The sequence below is a fragment of the Hypanus sabinus genome, chromosome 10 (genome assembly GCF_030144855.1).
Source record: "Hypanus sabinus isolate sHypSab1 chromosome 10, sHypSab1.hap1, whole genome shotgun sequence".
Taxonomy (NCBI): Eukaryota; Metazoa; Chordata; class Chondrichthyes; order Myliobatiformes; family Dasyatidae; genus Hypanus; species Hypanus sabinus.
In genome coordinates, this window is record NC_082715.1 from 166,526,240 (window position 1) to 166,549,170 (window position 22,931).

The following is a 22,931-nucleotide window of genomic DNA, read 5'->3' on the forward strand; positions in this document are numbered from 1 at the left end:
TCTGGGGTGTTTCTGTTCTGTTGATGGATGCGGTGAATGAGTTAAAATTAACGGATCGATAATTCTCATCTCGTGTTTATTTCACTCTCCGCACATTTATATTTACAGGGACATCACTCCTGATGCCAGTCCCGGGATCCGAGCCATTTACAAACCTTGAGCGGAGCCGGAGCAGATTCTCAGCCACTGGTTTACATCCGCAGTCGCGAAGAAAGGAAAAAGTTTCCCTGTGAATTTATTCCCAGTGAAGGTGTGGAGATGGGACTTGGTCTCCGCATTGTAAAAGGAAACTGTACCGGACTCGTAATTGAGATAAACTCCCACCCTCCCGGGGATGGGACCGGCAAGTAGACGGGACAGAGGGGAGGGGATAACCTTCACCACTTCAAAATCCTGATGTAACAAGTCAGAAACCCGCCCGATAACCCAGAATCCAGTCTCTGGACTCAGACTGAACTGTCTCTTCCTCTTCACAGACTCTGCGGCGACTCCCAGAAACCAGACCCAATTCCCAGTCACCTCCACCTCCCAGTAATGTCTCCCCGATGTGAATCCCTCCGATCCCAGCACACAAGGCCGGTTTGTGAATCTCTTCCCGATGTCAGGGAGATTCCTCCGGATCTCGGTCCATCTCACACTCTTCCGATCTTCAGACACTTTGAGACGCGGATGCGCCGTTTCCTCATCCAGGGTGACAGAGACTGGGGGGAGAAGCAGAGAATTAGAGTCCCCGGGGATCGGGGGGAGACTCTGGCAGCGTGGCCCTGGGACCGGTGGAAAGGCCGCTGGACCTTAGGCGCAATCGGGTGGTCAACACGAACCTTTCCCGTGGTTTGATCCAACGAAAACAGATGGACAACTAATGTCTCCCCAAGGCTATTCCGCTGGATGGAGAGCAGATATTTCCCAATCACACAGACACAAAATGCTGGAGGAACTGAGCGGATCAGGCAGCATGTGTGGAGAGAGATGGACAGTCTACGTTTCAGGTCAACATCTTCCCCCAAGAACAGAAATAAATAGGGGAGAGAGACAGCAGAAAGGAGTGCAGGAAAGGGGCGGATTAAGATGGGAAGGGGGTGAGTGAATGGATTTAAACAGGCGGTCACAGAGGCTCTTTGGCCCAACTTGTTCGTGCTGACCAGCTTGCTTTAATGAGCTCGTCCCATTTGCCCATTATTCCTTTCACCTTTCTTATCCACATACCTGCCAAGATGTATTTTAAAACATCGTCACTGTACCCGCCTCTGCAGTTGATCAAGGGCCCAGTGTGAACAGAGATAACCCTCCTCCCTGTCCACTATCCCATGAATTTTAGTGTCATTTACAGACCTACTAACTATATCACTTACATTATCATACAAATCATTAATATGAATGAGAAACAACTGCGGCCCCAGCACCGACCTCTGCAGGTCACAGGCCTCCAGTCCTCTGTGTTTAAGAGACACTTGGACAGACCCTTCAACAGGCAAGGCACAGAGGGAGACTGACCTAATGCCAGTCAATGGGAAGAATGTAGATGGTATATAGGTCAGCACAGAGGTGATGGGTCGAAGGGCACATTTCTATGCTGTACGGCGATGGCTCTGTGAACTGAATGGTTAAGAACCCCCAAACCCCCTTTCCACTCCCACGGGTGCTGAGAATTTCAAAGAGACAGGGACCCCTGACCTTTGACTCCGGAGACAGGTAAGCATCCTCCCTGTATCCTGCCTGTTGAGCCCTGAAAGATTTTTGAGTTTCCTTGAGATCTCCTCGCTTTCTTCTGAATGGAGAACACAGCACAGCACATAGTGCATAGAACAGTACAGCCCTTCATTCAATGTTAATATTCACTTGTAAGTGTGAAGTGGGGGGGGGGGGTGATGTGTGAAGGTTCGAAACAGTAAAGGAGGTGATAATGGGAACAGGTAGGGGAGAGACGGATGGCAGATTGAACCAGAACCAGGTGTGGGAGGGGTGGAAAGCCTGTGGGTGATCTGCGTGTGTAGATGTAACGAGAAAACATGGAGGAGGACAAGGATGGAAATGAGGATTCATTTGTCCCCTTTCCCACAACCCCATCACACGCAACCCCTCATGAGGATAGAGGAAGAATTTGCAGGGACCCTTAAGCAACACAGTTCCTGATGAAGTGTTTCAGCCCGAACCATCAACTAATACTCTTCTTCCATAGATGCTACCTGGCCTGCTGAGTTCCTCCAGCATTTTGTGTGCATGGCTGTACTTCAAATATACTCAATTATTATTAAAAGGAAAGATTATTTGTCCTCCATAGCTGCCTGTGGAAGATTCACTATCCTGCAGCTAAAGGAATTCCTCCTCATTTCTTTTCAAAATGGACATCCTCTAGTCGGAGGTTGTGCCTTCTCTCCGCGACCCACGCCCTATCGGAAACATCCTCCTGCCATCAACTCTCTCCAGACGGGTTTCAGGGAGATCAGGCCGAGACCTTCATCAGGACCTGTGTTGCTTGGATTACCAGCAACTGCAGATTTTTAAAGCAGTAGTTGATCTTAACTTTCTGATTAGTCAGGGTCTCAAAAGTTATGGGGAGGAGCTGGGAGAATAGGGTTGAGAGGACTATTAAATCAGCCATTCTTCTAAACTCCGATATGTACAGGCCCAGAACTATCAAACACTCCTTATATGTTAACTCTTTCTTTCCCAGAATCATCCTTGTGAACCCCCTGGACCCTTTCAAATGCCAGCACATCCTTTCCGACATAAGGCACCCAAAACTGCTCATAATACTCCGAATGTGGTCTAACAAATGCCTTATAAAACATCAGAATTGCATCCTTGCTCTTGTATTCTAATCCTCTTGAAATGAAAGCAAACTTTGAGTTTGCCAATCTTACCACTGACACAAACTGCAAGTTAACCTTCAGAGAATACTGCACAAGGACACCCAAATCCCTTTGCACTTCTGATTTTAAAATTTTCTCTCTGTTTACAAAATCATCCATGCCCTTATTTCTTCTATGAAAGTGCATGCTCGACTTCCCTACCCAATAATCCATCTGTCACTTCTTTGTCCATTTCCTATTCTCCTTCTATCTCCATCCCCAGATTCTGAGCTTCTGCAGCACTACTTGCCCCTTCACCTATCTTCATATCATCTGCAAACCTGGCCACGAAGGCACCAATTCTGTCATCCAAATCATTCTTTGTCTATCTTGGCTTTCTGTCCCTCGAAGAATTTCAACAGTTTTGTCAGGCAAGATTTCTCCTTAAGGGAAGACATGCTGTCTTTGCTCTATTTTATCATGTGCCTCCATGTACCCAAAAGCTCGTCCTTAACACTGGACTCCAACATCTTCCCAAGCACACCACATCCAGACTAACACAGCTATAATATTCTTCCCCCAGTTGCTCTGCCTTCTTAAAGAGTGACCTTTGCAATTTCCAATCATCTTGAGTGACCAAGTATCTAGTGATTAGTGAAAGTTCATTACTATTGTTCCCATATTCTCTTTGGTTAACTTTTTCCATACATGGGGTGTCGTCCATCTGGTCCAGGTACCTTCACACCCGCAATCTTCCCACGCACTTTCTCCTTAGTAACAGCAACAACACTCATTTCCGTCCCCTGACATTCTCACATTTCTGACATACAGCTAGTATTCACAGTGAGGATTGACACAAAATATTAAATAAGTACCTCTGCCATGTCTTTTGTCACAGTTCTCCTCTCCCATGTCATTTACTAGGGGTCAAATATCCACTCTCGCCTCTCTTTGTGTCCTCTTGAGTATTGTTGGCAAGCTTTCCCTCATATCTCATTTTCTCTCTTTATGGCGACTTAATTGCCTTCTCTTGATTATCAAAATCTTTTTGATACCCCAACATCCTGCTAATTTTTGCTCTATTGTATGCCCTCTTGCTTTATACTGTTTTGACTCCCCTTGTCGAACACAGTTACCTCATCGTCCCTGTACAATACTTCCTCATCTTTAGGATTTATCTATCCAAATTGCCCCCAGAAACTCCAGTCTTTGTTGTTCTGCAATCATCCCTGCTCGTGTCCCCTTCCAATCTACTTTGGTCAGCTCCTCCCTCACGCCTCTGGAACTAACTTTACTCCACTCTAATACTGATACGTCTGACTTTATCTTCCTCTCAAACTCTGGGGTGAATTCTGTCATTTTCTGATCACTGCTTCCTAAAGGTTCTTTTAACTTAATCTCCCAAATCATATCTAGTACATTATACAAATCCCACTCTAGAAATTTCTTTCTCCCATTGGGCTCAACCACAGGCTGTTCTAAAAAGCTATCTTGGGGGCATTCTAGAAATCCCCTCTCTTGGGTTGCAGTACCAACATGATTTTCCCAATCTACCTTCATGTTGAAATCTCCCATTCTGACCATCACCTTGCCCTTTTTTCCATCTCCTGGTGTAATTTGTATCCTATTTCTATCCTGGCTACTATTTGGAGATCTGTATATAACTCACATCAGGTCTTTCTACCCTTGCAGTTTCTTAACTCTACCCACAATGATTCGACATCTTCTAATCCTATGCCACATATCTCTCAGGATTTCATTTCTTTTTTTTTTTCAACAGAGCCTCCCCGGCCTCTCCGTCTACCTGCCTGACCTTTGAATACAAGGTGTATCCTTGGATGTCAGGCTTCAAGCCAGGATCTCCTTTCAGTCACAACTCACTGATGCCAGTGACGTTGTACCTGCCAAACTCTACCTGTGCTGCAACATCATCTACCTTATTCCGCATACTGGTGCTTTCAAATATAGCACCTTCAGTCCTGTATTCATCAGCCTATTCGACATGTCCACATGAACTGAAGTAAGTTCTTTGATGTCGATGATAGACCACACTTGGAGTATTGTCTGCATTTCCAGTTCCCTGAATATGGGGAGGATGTCATTACACTGGACAGGAAGCTTCAGGAGATGGTACCAGGGCTGGGGGCCTTGGATTAAAAGCAAAGAGTGGATAAATTTGGGCTATTTAGCTGTAGTTTAGGATGTCAAGGTATGATCCCTTATCGAGGTAAATATATTCATAAGGGCTTAGATGAAGTGTCAGTATTTTTCCGAGAAATGGGAGTACAGAACCAGAAAGCTCAGATTGAAAGTGAGACGGGATATTTTTATGAGGGACCTATGGGATAACATTCTCATGGAGAGGGAGGTAGGCAGATGGAATTTGCTGTCAGAAGCTGTAAAAACAGGTATAAGTAAAATATTTTGAAATAAATTTAGATAGGTATTTAGATAACAAATGGTTAGAGGGAGACTGGACATGCTCATGAACATCTTAGTCTTGCAGATGTATGAAGTGGACTGTGGGTTCAACATCCATCAAACCCTTCCCAGATCATCCTCCTGAGGAATCTCACCCTGGAGTCCGTCTGTGAACTGTTGATGTGACGTCATGACAGAGGACAGCTCAGTGCCACAGAACAGACCGACTGGGTAAGAATGGCAGACTTTATTCCTAAATTGAATTTGTGCCTATTTTTTTGCCCGTGTGTCACACTCTGATATTATGTCTGCATTTGTGTTTCTCTGTGTGTGTGTAGATTGCGGTAAATATCCGTTGGTGTGTGTACACATTGAAGGATGTGCGCACATTGAAGTATTTGTATGTTACAAATGTGTGACATGTATAACGTGTGAGTTGTTCAAATAAATAAATTACCATGTCTGAAGAGAATGGTTTCCAGGTTACTGAGGGAAATAAGAATGTACGTTACTGAGGCTCTGACTACAATCTGCCAGTCCTCCTTGTGTATGTGTGTGGGGGTGCTTTGCCAGGTCAGTTACGCACTGAGTGCTTCTCCCGAGATGAAATCTTGACTGATGTCAATGCTGGTTGTGTTGTCCGGGCTCATTCTCACAATGCTTCAATGTAGTGGTCTGATAACCACTATATAAGATATACAAACCCCATTTCCAGAAAAGTTGGGATATTTTCCAAAATGCAATAAAAACAAAAATCTGTGATATGTTAATTCACGTGAACCTTTATTTAACTGACAAAAGTACAAAGAAAAGATTTTCAATAGTTTTACTGAACAACTTAATTGTATTTTGTAAATATACATAAATGTAGAATTTGATGGCTGCGACACACTCAACAGAAGTTGGGACAGAGGCATGTTTACCATTGTGTTACATCACCTTTCCTTTTAATAACACTTTTTAATCATTTTGGAACTGAGGATACTAATTGTAGTAGATTTACAATTGGAAATTTTGTCCATTCTTGCTTGATATAAGACTTCAGCTGCTCAACAGCCCGTGGTCTCCATTGTCTGATTGTCCTCTTCATGATGCACCATACATCTTCAATAGGAGACAGATCTGGACTGGCAGCAGGCCAGTCAAGCACACGTACTCTGTGTCTACAAAGCCACGCTGTTGTAGCCCGTGCAGAATGTGGTCTGGCATTGTCCTGCTGAAAGAAGCATGGACGTCCCGGGAAGAGACATCGCCTTGATGGCAACATATGTCTCGCTAAAATCCTAATATATGCCTCAGAGTCAATGGTACCTTCACATGCATGCAACTCACCCATACCGTGGCACTGATGCACCCCCATACCATCACAGATGCTGGCTTTTGCACCTTTCGCTGATAACAATAAGGATGGTCATTTTTTTCTTTGGCACGGAGAACTTGACGCTCATTTTTTTCCGAAAACTAGCTGAAATGTGAACTCATCTGATCACATCATACGGTTCCACAGTCTTTTGGTCCATCTGAGATGAGCTCGGGCCCAGAGAACTCGCCGGCGTTTCTGCACAGAGTTGATGTATGGCTTCCTCCTTGCGTAATACAGTTTCAAGTTGCATTTCTGGATGCAGCGACGGACTGTGTTAAGTGACAATGGTTTTCCGAAGTACTCCCGAGCCCAGGTGGCTATAATTGTCTCAGTAGCATGACGGTTTCTTAGGCAGTGCCGCCTGAGGGCTCGAAGATCACGCACATTCAACAGTGCTTTCCGGCCTTACCCTTTACGCACTGAGATGTCTCTGAATTCTCTGAATCTTTTCACAATATTATGTACTGTAGATGTCGAAAGACCTAAATTCTCTGCAATCTTGCATTGGGAAATGTTCCTTTTGAACTGACTCACGAATTTTGGCACAAAAGGGTGAGCCACGACCCATCCTTGCTTGCAAAGACTGAGCCTTTGATGGACGCTACTTTTATACCCAGTCATGATACCTCACTTGCTACCAATTAGCCTGCTTAATGTGGAGTCTTCCAAACCGGTGTTACTTGAATATTCTGTGTACTTTTCAATTTTATTTTAACTCTGTCCCAACTTTTGTTGAGTGTGTTGCAGCCATCAAATTCTAAATGTGTGCATATTTACAAAATACAATTAAGTTGGTCAGTAAAACTATTGAAAATCTTTTCTTTGTACTTTTGTCAGTTAAATAAGGGTTCACATGAATTAACATATCACAGATTTCTGTTTTTATTGCATTTTGGAAAATATCCCAACTTTTCTGGAAATGGGGTTTGTATAAGAGATAGGAGCAGAATTAGGCCATTTGGTCCATCGAGTCTGCTCCGCCATACAATCATGGCTGATCCTTTCTTCCCCCTTCTCAGTCCCACTCTCCGGCATCCTTCCCGTAACCTTTAATGCGCTGTTTAATCTAGAAACTATCAAGCTCTGCCTTAAAAACACCCAACAACAGCCTCCACAGCTGTAAGTTCCACAAATTCACCAGCCTCTGGCTCAAGAAATTTCTCCACATCTCTGTTTTAAATGGATGCCTCTCTATCGTGGGGCTGTGCCCTCTTGTCCTAGATTGTCCCACCATGGGAATCATCCTTTCCACATCTACTCTGTCTAGGCCTTTCAACATTCCAGGTATAATTGAGATCCCCCTTCATCTTTCTGAATTCCAGCGAGTACAGGCACAGAGCTATCAAATGTTCCTCGAATGATAACCTTTTTATTCCCAGAATCATCCTTATGAAATGAACCTTCTGCAATGCCAGCACATCGTTTCTCAGATGAGGAGCCCAAAACTGTTCACAATACTCAAGGTGAGGCTTCACCAGTGCCTTACAAAGGCTCAGCATCACATCCCTGCTCTCGAATTGAACTCTATTCTAAACCCCTTGAATTGAATGCTAACATTGGATTTTCCTTCCTCACCACTGACTCTACCTGCGAGTTAACTTTTCGGGTGTTCTGCAGAAGGACTCCTAAGTCCATTTTTCTCTCAGCTTTTTTGGGTTTTCTCCCCATTTAAAACATAATCTGCACATTATTTCCACTACCAAAGTGCATGACCATGCATTTTCCAACATTGTATATCATTTATTACTTTCTTGCCCTTTCTCCTCATCAAAGTCCTTGTTCAGCCTACCTGTTTCCTCAACACTACCGGCCCCTCCACCCATCTTCGTATCATCTGCAAAGCTGGCAATAAAGCTATCTATTCTAGGACAAGAGGGCATGATTTCAGGATTAAAAGGCGTCCTTTTAGAACTGAGATGCGGAGAAATGATTTTAGTCAGTGAGTGGTAGATATGTGGAATTTGTTGCCACCTGTGGCTGTGAAGGCCAAGTCATATTCAAGGCAGAGATATATAGGTTCTTGATTAGCCAGGGCATCAAAGGGTATGGGGTGAAAGCAGGGGAGTGGGGATGACTGGAAGAATTGGATAAGCGCATGATTGAATGGTGGAGCAGACTCGATGGACTGAATGGCCTACTTCTGCTCCTATATCTTATGGTCTTATGGTCTATTCCATCAGCTAAATCTTGATATACAGCATAAAATGATAGTGTCCTAACGGTGGAACACGCGCCACTGGCAGCCAACCAGAAAACGATCCCTTTACTCTCATTCGCTGTTTCGTACTAATCAACCGATGTTCTAACCATGCCTGCAACTTGTCTGTAATACCATGCACTCTTAACTTGGTAAGCAACTTCAGGTGTGGCACCTTGTCAAAGGCCTTCTGAGATCCAAATATACAACATCCACTGCATCCCCTTTATCTATCCTACTTGCAATCTCATCAAAGAATTCCTAAAGGTTTCTCAGGCAGGATATTCCCTTAACAAAGCCATGCTGACTTGTTCTATCTTGTCCAGTGTCACCAAGTATTCCATAACCTCATTCTTAACAATTGTCACCAGCTTCTTCCTAACCACAGAGGTTATGTTAACTGGTCTGTAATTTCCTTTTTGCTGCCTTCCTCCTTACTTAGAGAGTTGAGTGACATTTGCAATTTGCCAGTCCTCTGCCACTATGCCAGGGTCCAATGACTTTTAGAAGATCATTGCTAATGCCTCCACAATGTCTACCGCTACCTCTTTCAGAACACTTGGCTGCAGTTCATCGGGTCTGCGTGACTCATGTAAATTTTGATCTTTCAGCTTTTTGAGTACCTTCTCTCTTGTAACAGTAACTGCACTCACTTCTCTTCCCTTGCACCCTTCAAGATCTGGCACAATGCTAGTGTCTTCCACAGTGAAGGCTGATGGAAAATACACATTTAGTTCATCTGCCATGTCTTTATCCTCCGTTGTTATATATCCAGCCTCATTTACTATTGGTCCTATATCCACTCTTATCCCTATTTCATTTTTTAACAATACTTGAAAAACAATTCAATATTGTTTGCTAGCTTGTTTTACAAAGACAGGTTTGTGAAAAGGGCCCGAAGGATCATTGGAGACCCTAGTCACCCCAACCACAAACTGTTCCAGTTGCTACCATCCGGGAAATGGTACCACAGCATAAAAGCCAGGACCAACAGGTTTTGGGGACAGGTTCTTCAACCAGGCCATGAGACTGCTTAACTCATGCTGACACAACTGTATTTCTGTGTTATCCTAACTATCATGTGGCACCTATTATTCATCATAAATTACTATAAATTGCACATTGCACATTTGGATGGAGATGTAACATACTTCTCATCTATATGAAAATGTAAGTAATAAAGTCAATTCAATTCAAATCAATTCACATTTAATTTTTCCCCTCCCAATCATTCTTTTAGTTCCTCTCTGTAGTTATTTAAAAGCTTCCCAATCCTCTGTCTCCCTGCTAATTTTTGCTTAGTTGTATGCTCTCTCTTTTGCCTTTACATTAACTTGACTTCCCTTGTCAACCACGGTTTTACTATTTTACCATTTGAGTATTTATTTATATTTGGAATACACCTATCCTTTACCTTACTCATTTTCCCAGAAGCTGACACCATTTCTGCTCTGCTCTCATCCCTGCCAACACCTCATTCCAATTTGCTTTGGCCAACTCCTCTCTCAGACCACTGTAATTTCTTTTAATCCTTTGATATACTACAATGTCAGACTTTACTTTCTCCTTATCAAATTTCAAGTTGAACTGAGTCAAGTTGTGAGCACTGCCTCCTAAGGGTTCTTTTACCTGATCACCTCTGGTTCAATACATAAAACCCAATCCAGTAGAGCTGTTCCCCGAGTAGGCTCAACGACAAACTGCTCTAGAAAGCCATCACATTGCATTCAACAAACTCACTCTCTTGAGATCCATTACCAACCTGATTTTCCCAATTGCACTGTGTTTTGAAATCTCCCACAACTATCATAACATTGTCCTTTTCATCAGTCTTTTCTATTTCCAGTTGTAATCTGTGGTCCACATCCTTCTTACTGTTCGGGTGCCTGTATATAACTGTCAGCAGTGTCATTTTTACTTTTGCAATTCTTTACCTCAACCCACAAGGATTCAACATTTTCCAAACCTATGTTACATCTGTCTACTGATTTACCACCCCATCAGCCTTCCTTCCTTCCTATACCATGAAAACATTGTGTAACATGTAGCTCCCCACTACAACCATCCTTCAGCTATGACTCCGTGATGGCCACAACATCATAACTGACAATCTGTAATAGTGCAACAAGATCATCCACCTTATTTCTTATACTCCATGCATTGAGATATAACACTTTGTGTACTGTATCTGCTATCCATTTTAATTCTGCATCCCTGATGCACTGATACTCACCTTGCTGGCTGCAGTTTTGTCCTTGCATCTGTCCGCCCTATCTGACAGTCTGACTGCACTCTATGTTTGCATTTTACCATCAGTCCTATCCCTTCAATCCAGTTCCCAACACCACCACCCCCACCACCAAAATAGTTTAAGCCCTCCCCAACATCTCTATCAAACCTCTGTGAGAATATTTTTCTCCCTCTGGTCCAAGTGCAACCCATCCCTTTTGAGCAGGTCATTCCTCCACCAGAAGAGATCCCAATGATCCAAGAACCTGAAGCTCTGCCTTCTGCACTATCTTCTCAGCCATGCTATAATCTGCCAAATTATGCTATTTTTACCCTCACAAGCACATGGCACGGGCAGCAATCCAGAAATTATAATCCTGGAGGTACTGCTCCTGAGCTTTCTAACAAGCTCTCCAAATTCTATTTTCAGGAACTCTTTGCTTTTTCTTCCTACGTAATTTGTCCCAAAATGTACCAAGATATCTGGTTGTTTTCCTTCCCTCTCTAAAATGCTGCAGACACGATCCGAGGCATCCCTGACCCTGGCACCTGGGACACAACATACAACTCGGGTGTCCTGTTCACGTCCATAGATTGACCTGTCTGTTCCCCTGACGATTGAGTCTCCTATCACTACTGCTACCCCTCATCTCCCTCTGACAACAGAGAGAGTTGCTGATCCAGAAGGTGGAAGACCTGCGTCAATCAGAGTCTACACTCACAGCGAACGAAGGACTCGTGTATTTTCCTGACAGTCCCCGTCACCACACTGATACCTGCTTTTATTCCCTAGAATATCATCTAGTCAGTAATAATTTTCCAACTCCTGTGGTAGGATTCAAACTGATGTCTTTGTGTGTTAGTGCAGTGCCCTGGGATCAGGACACAGTGGCTCATCTAACAGTCCCGTGTGTTGGTTGTATTGTGGCCCTGTGCTGGTGTGTTCAGGGGTCTGACATCTCCAGCTGACCATGTGACAGTGATCCCTCCCAGTCGGTGGGGTTGATGTGGAATAAACTTCAGTTCCCCTTCAGTCCATTATTACAGCCAATGCTTGCCCCAAATTATAACTTAATTGTTTCATGAACATGGAGAAATGAATCTTTGTAAGTTTTACCTCTATTAATGGCATCAATTGTTTCTCTCAGCACTGTATTCAACAAATAGAGGTGATCGAATTTTTCAACCGGTAGGGCCTTATCTGTCACTGACAAGTCCCGGACATCATCATTAACCCTGTAAATAATATACTGATGATTATAAACTGCAATTTTGAACTACTTTACAAATCCATCCAGGGTTTCCGTAAAGAGCATGTCCTACCTACTGGTCCAACGAGCATTCTCCTGAAATAAATAAGAACACAAAACTGATTAGACTTGGTCTTGTTGTCCACGTCCTGAATTTCATCCAAATCATTACATCTCAGGAGGGTTAGACAAGGGTAAGCCAGTGGATGTTGTGTACCTAGATTTTCAGAAGGCATTCGATAAGGTGCCACATAGGAGATTGGTGAGTAAAATCAGAGCTCATGGCATTGGGGGCAGGGTTTCAACATGGATAGAAAACTGGTTGGCAGATAGAAAGCAAAGGGTAGCAGTGAATGGGTGTTTCTCGGACTGACTAGTGGGGTACCACAGGGCTCTGTATTGGGACCACAGCTCTTTACGATTTACGTCAACGATTTAGATGAGGGCATTGAAAACTATATCAGCAAGTTTGCTGACGATACTAAACTGGGTGGCAGTGTGACATGCGAAGAGGACGTTAGGAGAATACAGGGAGACTTGGATAGGCTGGGTGAGTGGGCAGATACTTGGCAGATGTCATTCAATGTGAATAAATGCGAAGTTATCCACTTTGGAAGCAGGAACAAGAGGGCAGAGTATTGTCTGAACAGTGTAGAGTTAGGTAAGGGAGAAATGCAAAGAGACCTAGGAGTCCTAGTTCACCAGTCAATGAAGGTGAATGAGCAAGTGCAACAGGCAGTGAAGAGGGCAAATGGAATGTTGGCCTTTGTTACAAGGGGAATTGAATACAAGAGCAAGGATGTCCTTTTGCATTTGTACAGGGCCCTGGTGAGACCACATCTGGAATATTGTTTACAGTTTTGGTCTCCAGGTTTAAGGAAGGACATTCTGGCAATTGAGAAAGTGCAGCGTAGATTCACTAGGTTGATTCCTGGGATGGCAGGGCTGTCTTATGCAGAGAGATTGGAGCGTTTGGGCTTGTACACGCTGGAATTGAGGAGATTGAGAGGGGATCTGATTGAAACGTTTAAGATAATTAAAGGATTTGATAGGATTGAGGCAGGAAATATGTTCCAGATGTTGGGAGAGTCCAGTACCAGAGGGCATGGATTGAGAATAAGAGGTCAGTTATTTAAAACAGAGTTGAGGAAGAGCTTCTTCTCCCAGAGAGTTGTGGAGGTGTGGAATGCACTGCCTCGGAAGATGGTGGAGGCCAATTCTCTGGATGCTTTCAAGAAGGAGCTAGATAGATATCTGATGGATAGGGGAATCAAGGGATATGGGGACAAGGCAGGGACTGGGTATTGATAGTGAATGATCAGCCATGATCTCAGAATGGTGGTGCAGACTCGAGGGGCCGAATGGTCTACTTCTGCACCTATTGTCTATTGTCTATTACAAAGTATTGAAAATTCCCACTATCACAGTCACTCTCACACACAAACAATACAGAACCGTGGGGTAAATTGCAAAGAGTATTTCTGAAAATTAGATCATAACTGAGGGGATGAAATTCAGAGGAAAGTGAGGACAGGTTGTACATTTTAATCTGGATATGATATCAGGGTGATAAGAGGGAGGAATTGAAGATCAGTGATGTATTTGAGTGCAGGTGGAGAAAGTACCCCTCTATTTATGGGGAGACTTGTGGGAAGATGTAATTCCAGATGGATTTTAATAAATCCCACAAAAAGTTTAGTGAAGAGGATGTGGAACTCACTGCCACAGGAGTGGTTGAAGTGGAACAGCAGAAATTGAATGTAATAGGGAAACTGGATAAACACATGAGGGATTATGGAGTTCGGGCACCGTTGCTGGGTGTCGTGAGTAGGTGGGAGGAGACTTGTGATGCAGGGAAATTGATAGGAGAAAATGGACTGAATTGCCTGGTTGTGATGGAGAATGAGACATAATCCCATTTGTACGTTATTGCTAAAAGTAAAGAGACAGTGAAAGTTTTCGTAATCTGATGGAAACCGGATACGGAAGATATGTCTGATGTGTGGGTCACATTCTTTGTTCTCACTGATTGACAGAGAGACCCTCACACCCACCGCACCAAACACACTCACAGCCTGTGACTGGAACTGGGTATCAATGGGAATTTTAGAGGATATTTTATGTGGTAATTAAGGACACAATCAGCACCTCTGTGTTTTGATCAGAGTAAAGTATTTCAGAGAAGATTGCATTCTGTCCTGGGATGTATAGAAGCTGTACATCCATTTCTGTCTGCATCTGGGACAAAAGCAACCCTGAATATTTGCATCAATTGTCTGTTGAGTCAGTCTGCTGCCATTTATAAATGTTGTGTGTAGGAGCACCTGATTTCTGTTTACATTGTATGTTGTTTTGCATGTTTATTCTGGTAACTAGTCACGTGAGTGGGGGCATGGTAATATCGAATGGAAAAAGTCACATATCCATGCTTTGTTCTGGACAGTTTTGAGCTGGGGATGGTCTGATGTAATATCTTTTTTTGACCACTTTGTTGCAGCTTACTTTACAATTAATTACCCTGAAGTTTCATCGCTTCAAGATCGTATGTTGCTAATGAAGGATCGAATGCATATCTTCAACATTTTTGAAAATCATTATTGGAGTGATTAGAGGGCAAGTCATACAGGTATAACAATCTGTGTGAGGTCGTCAGCAGCGGCAATTGATTTGTCAGCACTGCCCGCTGTTGTGTTATTTCATATATACCACTGTTTATATCTGATTGCAACATATAAGATTATTAAGGGATTGGACAAGATAGAGGCAGGAAATATGTTCCAGATGCTGGGAGAGTCCAGTAGCAGAGGGCATGGTTTGAGAATAAGGGGCAGGTAATTTATGACAGAGTTAAGGAAAAACTTCTTCTCCCAGAGGGTTGTGGGGGTCTGGAATGCACTGCCTCGGAAGGTAGTGGAGACCAATTCTCTGGATGCTTTCAAGAAGAAGCTAGATAGGTATCTTATGGATAGGGGAATCAAGGGATATGGGGACAAGGCAGGAACCAGGTATTGATAGTAGATGATCAGCCATGATCTCAAAATGGCGGTGCAGGCTCGAAGGGCCGAATGGTCTACTTCTACACCTATTGTCTATTGTTTATTTAGTGACCTTTGACAGAAACAAATTGAAATATAATCCCTCACCTTGAGAAATATCACACTGTCTTTTTGATCCATCCGTTCCTTTATCTTTGAGATTTTCTCCTGAATAAACCTGATATTCTTTTGAATTTCTCGAAGATTTTTCTCCATTGGATTTAGAATCCTCGCCTCTTCCTTCCTGAGATCCTGGAGTAAGCTCTGCTCTTTCTCAGTGATAATCCGGCGCAGTTCAGCAAACTGGGATATGATGTAGGACTGAACGCTGCGTGATTGTTCCTGTCGAATTATAGATGAAGATTAAGTTAATGCATTGCCGTGTTCTGTTTCCTTTTGTCGTTAAGGTGGCCACTCAGTGTGTCAGAGTCCATGCTACTTCTGAGAATATTCCCTCATTCCCTCATGTTTTCCTGAAACCTATTCTCATTTATTGACCCATAAATTCCCATCTGATTTATGCATACCCTCTCCCACCTTTACAGGGTTAATTTTAATTAGCCATTTGTAGGGGGGTTTTCTTCTTTATATTGAGGTTTCTTCTTTTTCTTTGTTACTGCTTATGTTAATCAAAATGGCTTCTTTGTTTTGTTAAAAGTAGGAATGCTTCTTTGTTGCGAGAGAGAGCTGGAAGCTTGTTTGGGTTAAAATTTACTGATAACGAGAATTGTATTCCTTTGTTAACCAATTGGGATTAATGTTGTTCTTTCTTCTGAGTCTGAAAGCTATTGTTGGCAGGCGTTTTGGGGAGTCGGCGCGAGGGGGTGAGAGAGAGAGGATGTGATGTTGAAAGCTGGGCGAGGAATGGACCCCAAGCGGGGGTCCGAGGCCAGGAGGTACCACGAGGAGAGGAGACGAGGATAGATGTATTTGGTTAACCACGTCGGGTGGTCCTGAGCTGCGAGTCGAGGATGTCAGAGGGGATCGAATGGTGGTCAGCAGACTTCGGTATTAGCTCCAACGTTTGTGCATGAAGTGCATTTGGACTTTGCTAAGTTTGGCGCCTTTCCTTTATTTTCTTTTCCTTCATATATACCGTATTGTAGCGGTGTGCTACACGCAGCGCTAAAATTACGACACGGAGTCGGTAACTGCAGTCGAAGGAAAAAAAACTTTATTCGAAAACTTCAGCCTCACTTTTAAGCCTCTGTCAACCGGCCCCCCATGGCGAAGAGGCTCCAAAGCTCTGTGCTCGCAAACCCCCGTAGGCTAACTAATTGTGAGTCGGTTCGAATACGCTAGGAAATGAGCCGCCACATAACCCCCCCCCAGAACCGGCGATACACCCCCCAATGTCCACAGCCTGGGCCAGAACCTGCTTGGGAGGTCGGCCTCTGCGCCGAGGCGCCGGAAACTCGGTCGGTTGCGCCAGGTCCACATGGGCCGGCTTGAGGCGGTCCACCGTGAAAACCTCCTCCTTCCCCCCAACGTCCAGCACGAACGTGGACCCGTTGTTCCGGAGCACCGTAAACGGCCCCTCGTATGGCCGCTGCAGCGGTGGCCGATGCCCGCCCCTTCGTACAAACACAAACTTACAGTTCCGTAGGTCTTTGGGTACGCAGGTCGGGTGCCGCCCATGCTGTGAAGTGGGTATGGGGGCCAGGTTACCGAGCTTCTCGCGAAGTCTGCCCAGGACTGCAGCGGGTTCTTCCTCTTGCCCCCTCGGGGCTGGTAGGAACTCCCCGGGGACGGCCAGGGGCGCGCCGTATACCAACTCGGCCGACGAGGCGTGCAAGTCGTCCTTGGGCGCTGTGCGGATGCCGAGAAGGACCCAGGGAAGCTCGTCCGCCCAGTTGGCTCCTCGCAGGCGGGCCATGAGGGCCGACTTCAGGTGACGGTGGAAACGCTCCACTAGCCCGTTCGACTGTGGGTGGTAGGCAGTGGTGTGGTGCAGCTGAGTCCCCAAAAGGCTGGCCATAGCTGACCACAGGCTGGAGGTGAACTGGGCGCCTCTGTCGGAGGTAATGTGGGCTGGTACACCAAAGCGAGATACCCAGGTGGCGATCAGGGCTCGGGCGCAAGATTCGGAGGTGGTGTCGGTGAGCGGGACCGCCTCTGGCCATCTTGTGAACCGGTCCACGATAGTCAGGAGGTAACGCGCTCCACGCGACACTGGCAGGGGGCCCACGATATCCACATGAATGTGGTCGAAACGCCGGTGGGCGGGATGGAACTGCTGCGGTGGGGCTTTGGTGTGCCGCTGAACCTTGGCTGTCTGGCAGTGCATGCACGTTCTGGCCCATTCACTGACCTGTTTGCGGAGTCCGTGCCAAACGAACCTGCTGGAAACCATCCGGACAGTTGTCCGGATGGAGGGATGCGCCAAGTTATGAATGGAGTCGAAAACACGTCGCCGCCAGGCTGCGGGGACGACCGGACGGGGCCGGCCGGTGGCGACGTCACAGAGTAGGGTCCTCTCACCTGGGCCCACGGGGAGGTCCTGGAGCTGCAAACCAGAGACTGCAGTCCTGTAACTCGGAATCTCCTCATCTACCTGCTGTGCCTCTGCCAGTGCCTCAAAGTCTACCCCTTGGGAAAGGGCATGAACGGTAGGGCGAGAGAGCGCATCCGCCACGACATTGTCCTTACCCGAGACGTGCCGGACATCCGTTGTGTATTCAGAGATGTAGGACAGGTGGCGTTGCTGGCGGGATGACCAGGGGTCGGATGCTTTCGTAAACGCAAAGGTAAGCGGTTTGTGGTCCGTGAACGCGGTGAAGGGCCGACCTTCTAGGAAGTACCTGAAATGCCGGATTGCCAGGTAGAGCGCCAACAGTTCCCGGTCAAAAGCACTGTACTTGAGCTCGGGTGGCCGCAGGTGTTTGCTGAAAAACGCCAGGGGTTGCCAGCGACCTGCGATGAGCTGCTCCAGCACCCCACCGACTGCCGTGTTTGATGCGTCCACTGTGAGGGCGGTAGGGGTGTCCATTCTGGGATGTACTAGCATTGCGGCGTCAGCCAAAGCTTCCTTCGTTTGAACGAAAGCGGCGGCGGACTCCTCGTCCCAGGTAATGTCCTTGCTCGGACCCGACATCAGGGCGAACAGGGGGCGCATGATCCGGGCAGCTGAAGGGAGGAAGCGGCGGTAGAAATTGACCATACCTACGAATTCCTGAAGGCCTTTGATCGTGGTGGGTCGGGGGAAGTGGCGGACCGCATCTACCTTAGCGGGCAGAGGGGTTGCCCCGTCTATAGTAATCCTGTGGCCCAGGAAGTCAATGGTATCAAGTCCGAACTGGCATTTGGCAGGGTTGATTGTAAGACCGTACTCACTCAGTCGGGCGCAGAGTTGACGGAGGTGGGACAGATGCTCCTGACGACTGCCGCTGGCTATGAGGATGTCATCCAAATAGATGAACGCGAAGTCCAGGTCCCGTCCCACCGCGTCCATTAACCGCTGGAACGTCTGTGCGGCATTCTTCAGGCCGAACGGCATGCGGAGGAACTCGAAGAGGCCAAACGGGGTGATGAGAGCCGTTTTGGGGACGTCGTCAGGATGCATCGGGATTTGATGGTACCCTCGGACAAGGTCGACCTTGGAGAAGATCCGGGCGCCGTGCAGGTTTGCCGCAAAGTCCTGAATGTGCGGCACAGGGTAGCGGTCCGGTGTGGTAGCCTCGTTCAGCCTGCGGTAGTCGCCGCACGGTCTCCAGCCCCCCGTCGCTTTGGGCACCATGTGCAGGGGGGAAGCCCAGGGGCTGTCGGACCGCCGGATGATCCCCAATTCCTCCATTCTCTGGAACTCCTCCTTCGCCAGTCGGAGCTTGTCCGGGGGAAGCCGCCGAGCACGGGCATGGAGGGGTGGTCCCTGTGTCGGGATGTGGTGCTGTACGCCGTGCCTGGGCATGGCTGCTGTGAACTGCGGTGCCAGAACCGATGGGAACTCCGCCAGGACCCTGGTGAAGTCGTTGTCGGACAGCGTGATGGAGCCGAGGTGAGGGGCTGGCAACTGGGTCGCGCCCAGGGAGAACGTCTGAAAGGTCTCGGCGTGTACCAGTCTCTTCCTGGGCAGGTCAACCAGCAGGCTGTGAGCTCGCAAAAAATCCGCACCCAGAAGCGGTTGGGCTACGGCGGCCAGTGTGAAGTCCCACGTGAACTGGCTGGGGCCGAACAGTAGCTGCACCTGACGGGTGCCATAGGTCCTTACTGTGCTGCCATTCACGGCCCTCAGGGGGGGACCCGGTGCCCTGCTGCGGGTGTCGTAACTCGTCGGAGGTAAAACGCTGATCTCAGCCCCAGTATCGACCAAAAACCGGCGTCCCGACCTTCTATCCCACACATACAGGAGGCTATCCCGATGGCCAGCCGCCGTAGCCATCAGCGGCGGCTGGCCCTGGCGTTTCCCGGGAACTTGCAGGGCGGGCGGCAACGGCGGGCTTCTGCGCCCCACCGCTGGTGGTAGAAGCACCAGTGTTCATTGGGCCGGGGGTTAGTGGGCTCTGCGGCCGGGCCTGGACTGGTTTGCTGCCGGGAGCGTGGCTGGGAGATCTGCGCGATGGACGCCCCGCTCACCTTTTTGGCGTTCCACAGCAAGTCCGCCCGGGCTGCCACCTTCCGGGGGTCACTGAAATCCGCGTCGGACAGCAGCAGGCGTATGTCCTCGGGCAGCTGCTCCAGGAATGCCTGCTCAAACATGAGGCCTGTGTGTCCCTCGGCCAGAGACAACATCTCATTCATTAAAGCCGATGGAGGTCTGTCGCCCAAGCCATCCAGGTGCAGTAAACGGGCAGCCCGCTCGCGCCGTGAGAGTCCGAAAGTCCTGAGGAGCAGGGCTTTGAATTCCGTGTACTTGCCGTCTGCCGGGGGCGACTGTACGAACTCCGCGACCTGGGCAGCTGTGTCCTGGTCGAGGGAGCCCACCACGTAGTAGTAGCGGGTGTCTTCTGAGGTGATCCGGCGAACGTGGAATTGGGCTTCGGCTTGCTGGAACCATAGGTCCGGGCGCTGTGTCCAGAAACCCGGCAGTTTCAACGAAACCGCATGAACAGAGACGGCGTCGGTCATTTCTGGTCCAAAAATCGTTTGGACCGTCGGGGTCACCAATTGTAGCGGTGTGCTACACGCAGCGCTAAAATTACGACACGGAGTCGGTAACTGCAGTCGAAGGAAAAAAAACTTTATTCGAAAACTTCAGCCTCACTTTTAAGCCTCTGTCAACCGGCCCCCCATGGCGAAGAGGCTCCAAAGCTCTGTGCTCGCAAACCCCCGTAGGCTATCTAATTGTGAGTCGGTTCGAATACGCTAGGAAATGAGCCGCCACAGTATCATTATTAATCACTTAGCTCTAGTAATCTTTATAAATTGTACTCATTTAATCGCATATGGTGTACTGTCTGTTTTTGGGCGAGGCGGGGACCTCACACAGCATCCACACCAGCTGATTACCCAGTTTGGCGGGGCCGAAGGCTGCTCCCCCTAAACGAGAACGAGCGGAGCGAGCCTGAGGCGACCCAGGGGGTTACACATTCATCCAGCATGTCCTTGGGATGTGTCGATATCTCTTGTGGTCACAGGGGGAACACGCAAACTCCACAGAGACAGCACCGGGGTCAGGATCGAACCCAGGCCACTGCAGCTGCGATACTCGGCTATTCTGCATTAAAGGGAGCAAAACTATACAGTAATATCAAAAATTCCTGATGGGAAAACTCACCCGAACTCTGGAAATCTTCTCTTTCTGTTGCTGCTTCCTTTCCTGGAAGTCTGATTTCTTTTTTGTGAGAGAGTCTAAGGAAGATTTTAGCTGATCCTGGAAGTCAGAGAGTGAAGGAAATAGAAACAAAGATGCAACAAAAGAAACAGGTGATCAAACCCGATTATCACACAAAATGCCGAGGAACTCAGTGAGTCGGCCAACTTATATGGGGAGGAAATAATCAGTCGCTTGGACTGTAAATTAATGGGGCAGAAGCCGGAATAAAAAAGATGAGAATCAGGTGGCAAGTGAAGGGGAGCGTGGTGGACGGTGATGAAGTTAAGAAGCTGAGAGGGGACAGGTGGAGGAGAAAAAAGGGCTGAAGAAGAAGGAATCTAATACGAGAGGATAATCGATCATGGAAGAAACGGGAGGAATTGGGACTGTTTGCGGCACTGAATGGTGGCGAGTGAGGAGGTGTAGGAGTCAGGTGTAGCACTTGTCCCGCTTGCAGGTATCAGTGCAGAGGAAGGTGTGGATAAAGGAGTTACAGTACGGGGAGCGATAGCCACAGAGCGCGGAGAGTTATGGGGAGGGGTGGGCTGTACTGTTGGAGGGGAAAATGTGTCGGTGCTAGAACCCTGTTGGAGATGGCGAAAGTTGTGGGGAATGATGTGATAGATATGAAGGCTCCTGTGGTTCCAGACAGAAAAATAGAGGATAGAGTGAGGATCAAATTCGGGTTAGTTTTACCTTGTAGGTGTTAACAGCTTCTTTAATGGGCATGAAGCGGTGCTCTCTGTGTTCCTGCGCAACTGCACAGATCACACAGATCAGTGTCTTGTCCGTTTCACAAAACAGCTTCAGTTCTTCCTCATGTTCCTCGCAGTGAAGTTTACGTTCCTTCCCTTTCGGATTCAGGTTTAGATTTAGAGCTTTTTCAGCCAGATTTGCTAAGGCCCGATTCACCCTGAGGGTGCGGTCAGCTAACACCTCTCTACCTTCCGGGCAGGAGTTTCTCTCCTCCCTTTCCCAACACCGTGTGATACAAGAGCGACAGAAGTTGTGTCCGCACTCCAGTGACACCGGATCGGTGAAGAAATCCAAGCAGATGAGACAAATTGCCTCCTCGGTCCAATTCTCGGCCGGTCCTTTCGAAGCCATGTTAACTCCCAGCACTTCCTGATTCAGATTTCTGTCACTTTCGCGGAGCTGCCGATCCCCTGCAGTACCACGATTGTCCACTAGACGCTGCAGTAAGGGAATGAACATTATGTTGCTGGTTGTGTTCACTTGGAAGTAATCGTGGTAATTTTCATATCAGGGTGAGATTAGAAACACATTAAACAGGTCTGAACATAAATGATAACTCGGCCATGGACTGCTCAAGGCCGACTGTGAAAGGAGCGTTGTTGGGAATGGGGTTTGCAACCTCATCCCAGTAAAATGACAGTGCGACAGAAGTATCAAATGAATTTCCAAAGGCCTCGTCCCTGGGATCGGAAGGACCATCCCCTGGAAGACGACTGAAGTCGTGTGATAAGAGGAGAAGCCACAGGGACGACAACCCTCGGCCCTGGACAGGGGACTCTGACGAGCTGCTGTTGTCGGCCTGTGAACCAATAGGCGTGATGGGCTAAAGAGGCAGAACAGAAATGAAGTCGGAGAGAAGAGCCTGGTGCACTACTGAAAGGGGCAAGTTCTGAAAAGAGAGGCACAAGAGAATGCAGATGCTGGAATCTCGAGTAAGAAACGTGATGCTGGAGGGACTGAGCGGGTCTGGCAGCGTCTTTGGAGAGAAATGTGCAATCGACTTCCCGGCTGAGATCCGCCATCTGGCCTGTCTCAATCCGAAATGTCGATTGTCGATTTCTCTTCACAGATGCAGCCTGACCCGTTGAGTTCCTCCAGTCGCTCGTTATATTAAATATTTTCTCGAGGTGTAAAGA

General features: G+C 47.2%; 1 protein-coding gene across 1 annotated transcript; it reads right to left on the minus strand.

Annotated features, from left to right (window-relative positions):
- Window positions 1-68: 68 nt before the first annotated feature.
- LOC132401386 (zinc-binding protein A33-like) lies at window positions 69-22,254 on the minus strand. Its single transcript, XM_059983510.1, has 6 exons — window positions 21,736-22,254; window positions 21,001-21,096; window positions 15,396-15,629; window positions 12,326-12,348; window positions 12,120-12,238; window positions 69-701 (listed from the first exon to the last, which is right to left on the minus strand). The coding sequence occupies exons 1-6, from the start codon at window positions 22,252-22,254 to the stop codon at window positions 148-150; spliced, it is 1,545 nt and encodes a 514-aa protein (XP_059839493.1). The 3' UTR covers window positions 69-147.
- Between the last annotated feature and the right edge of the window lie 677 nt (window positions 22,255-22,931).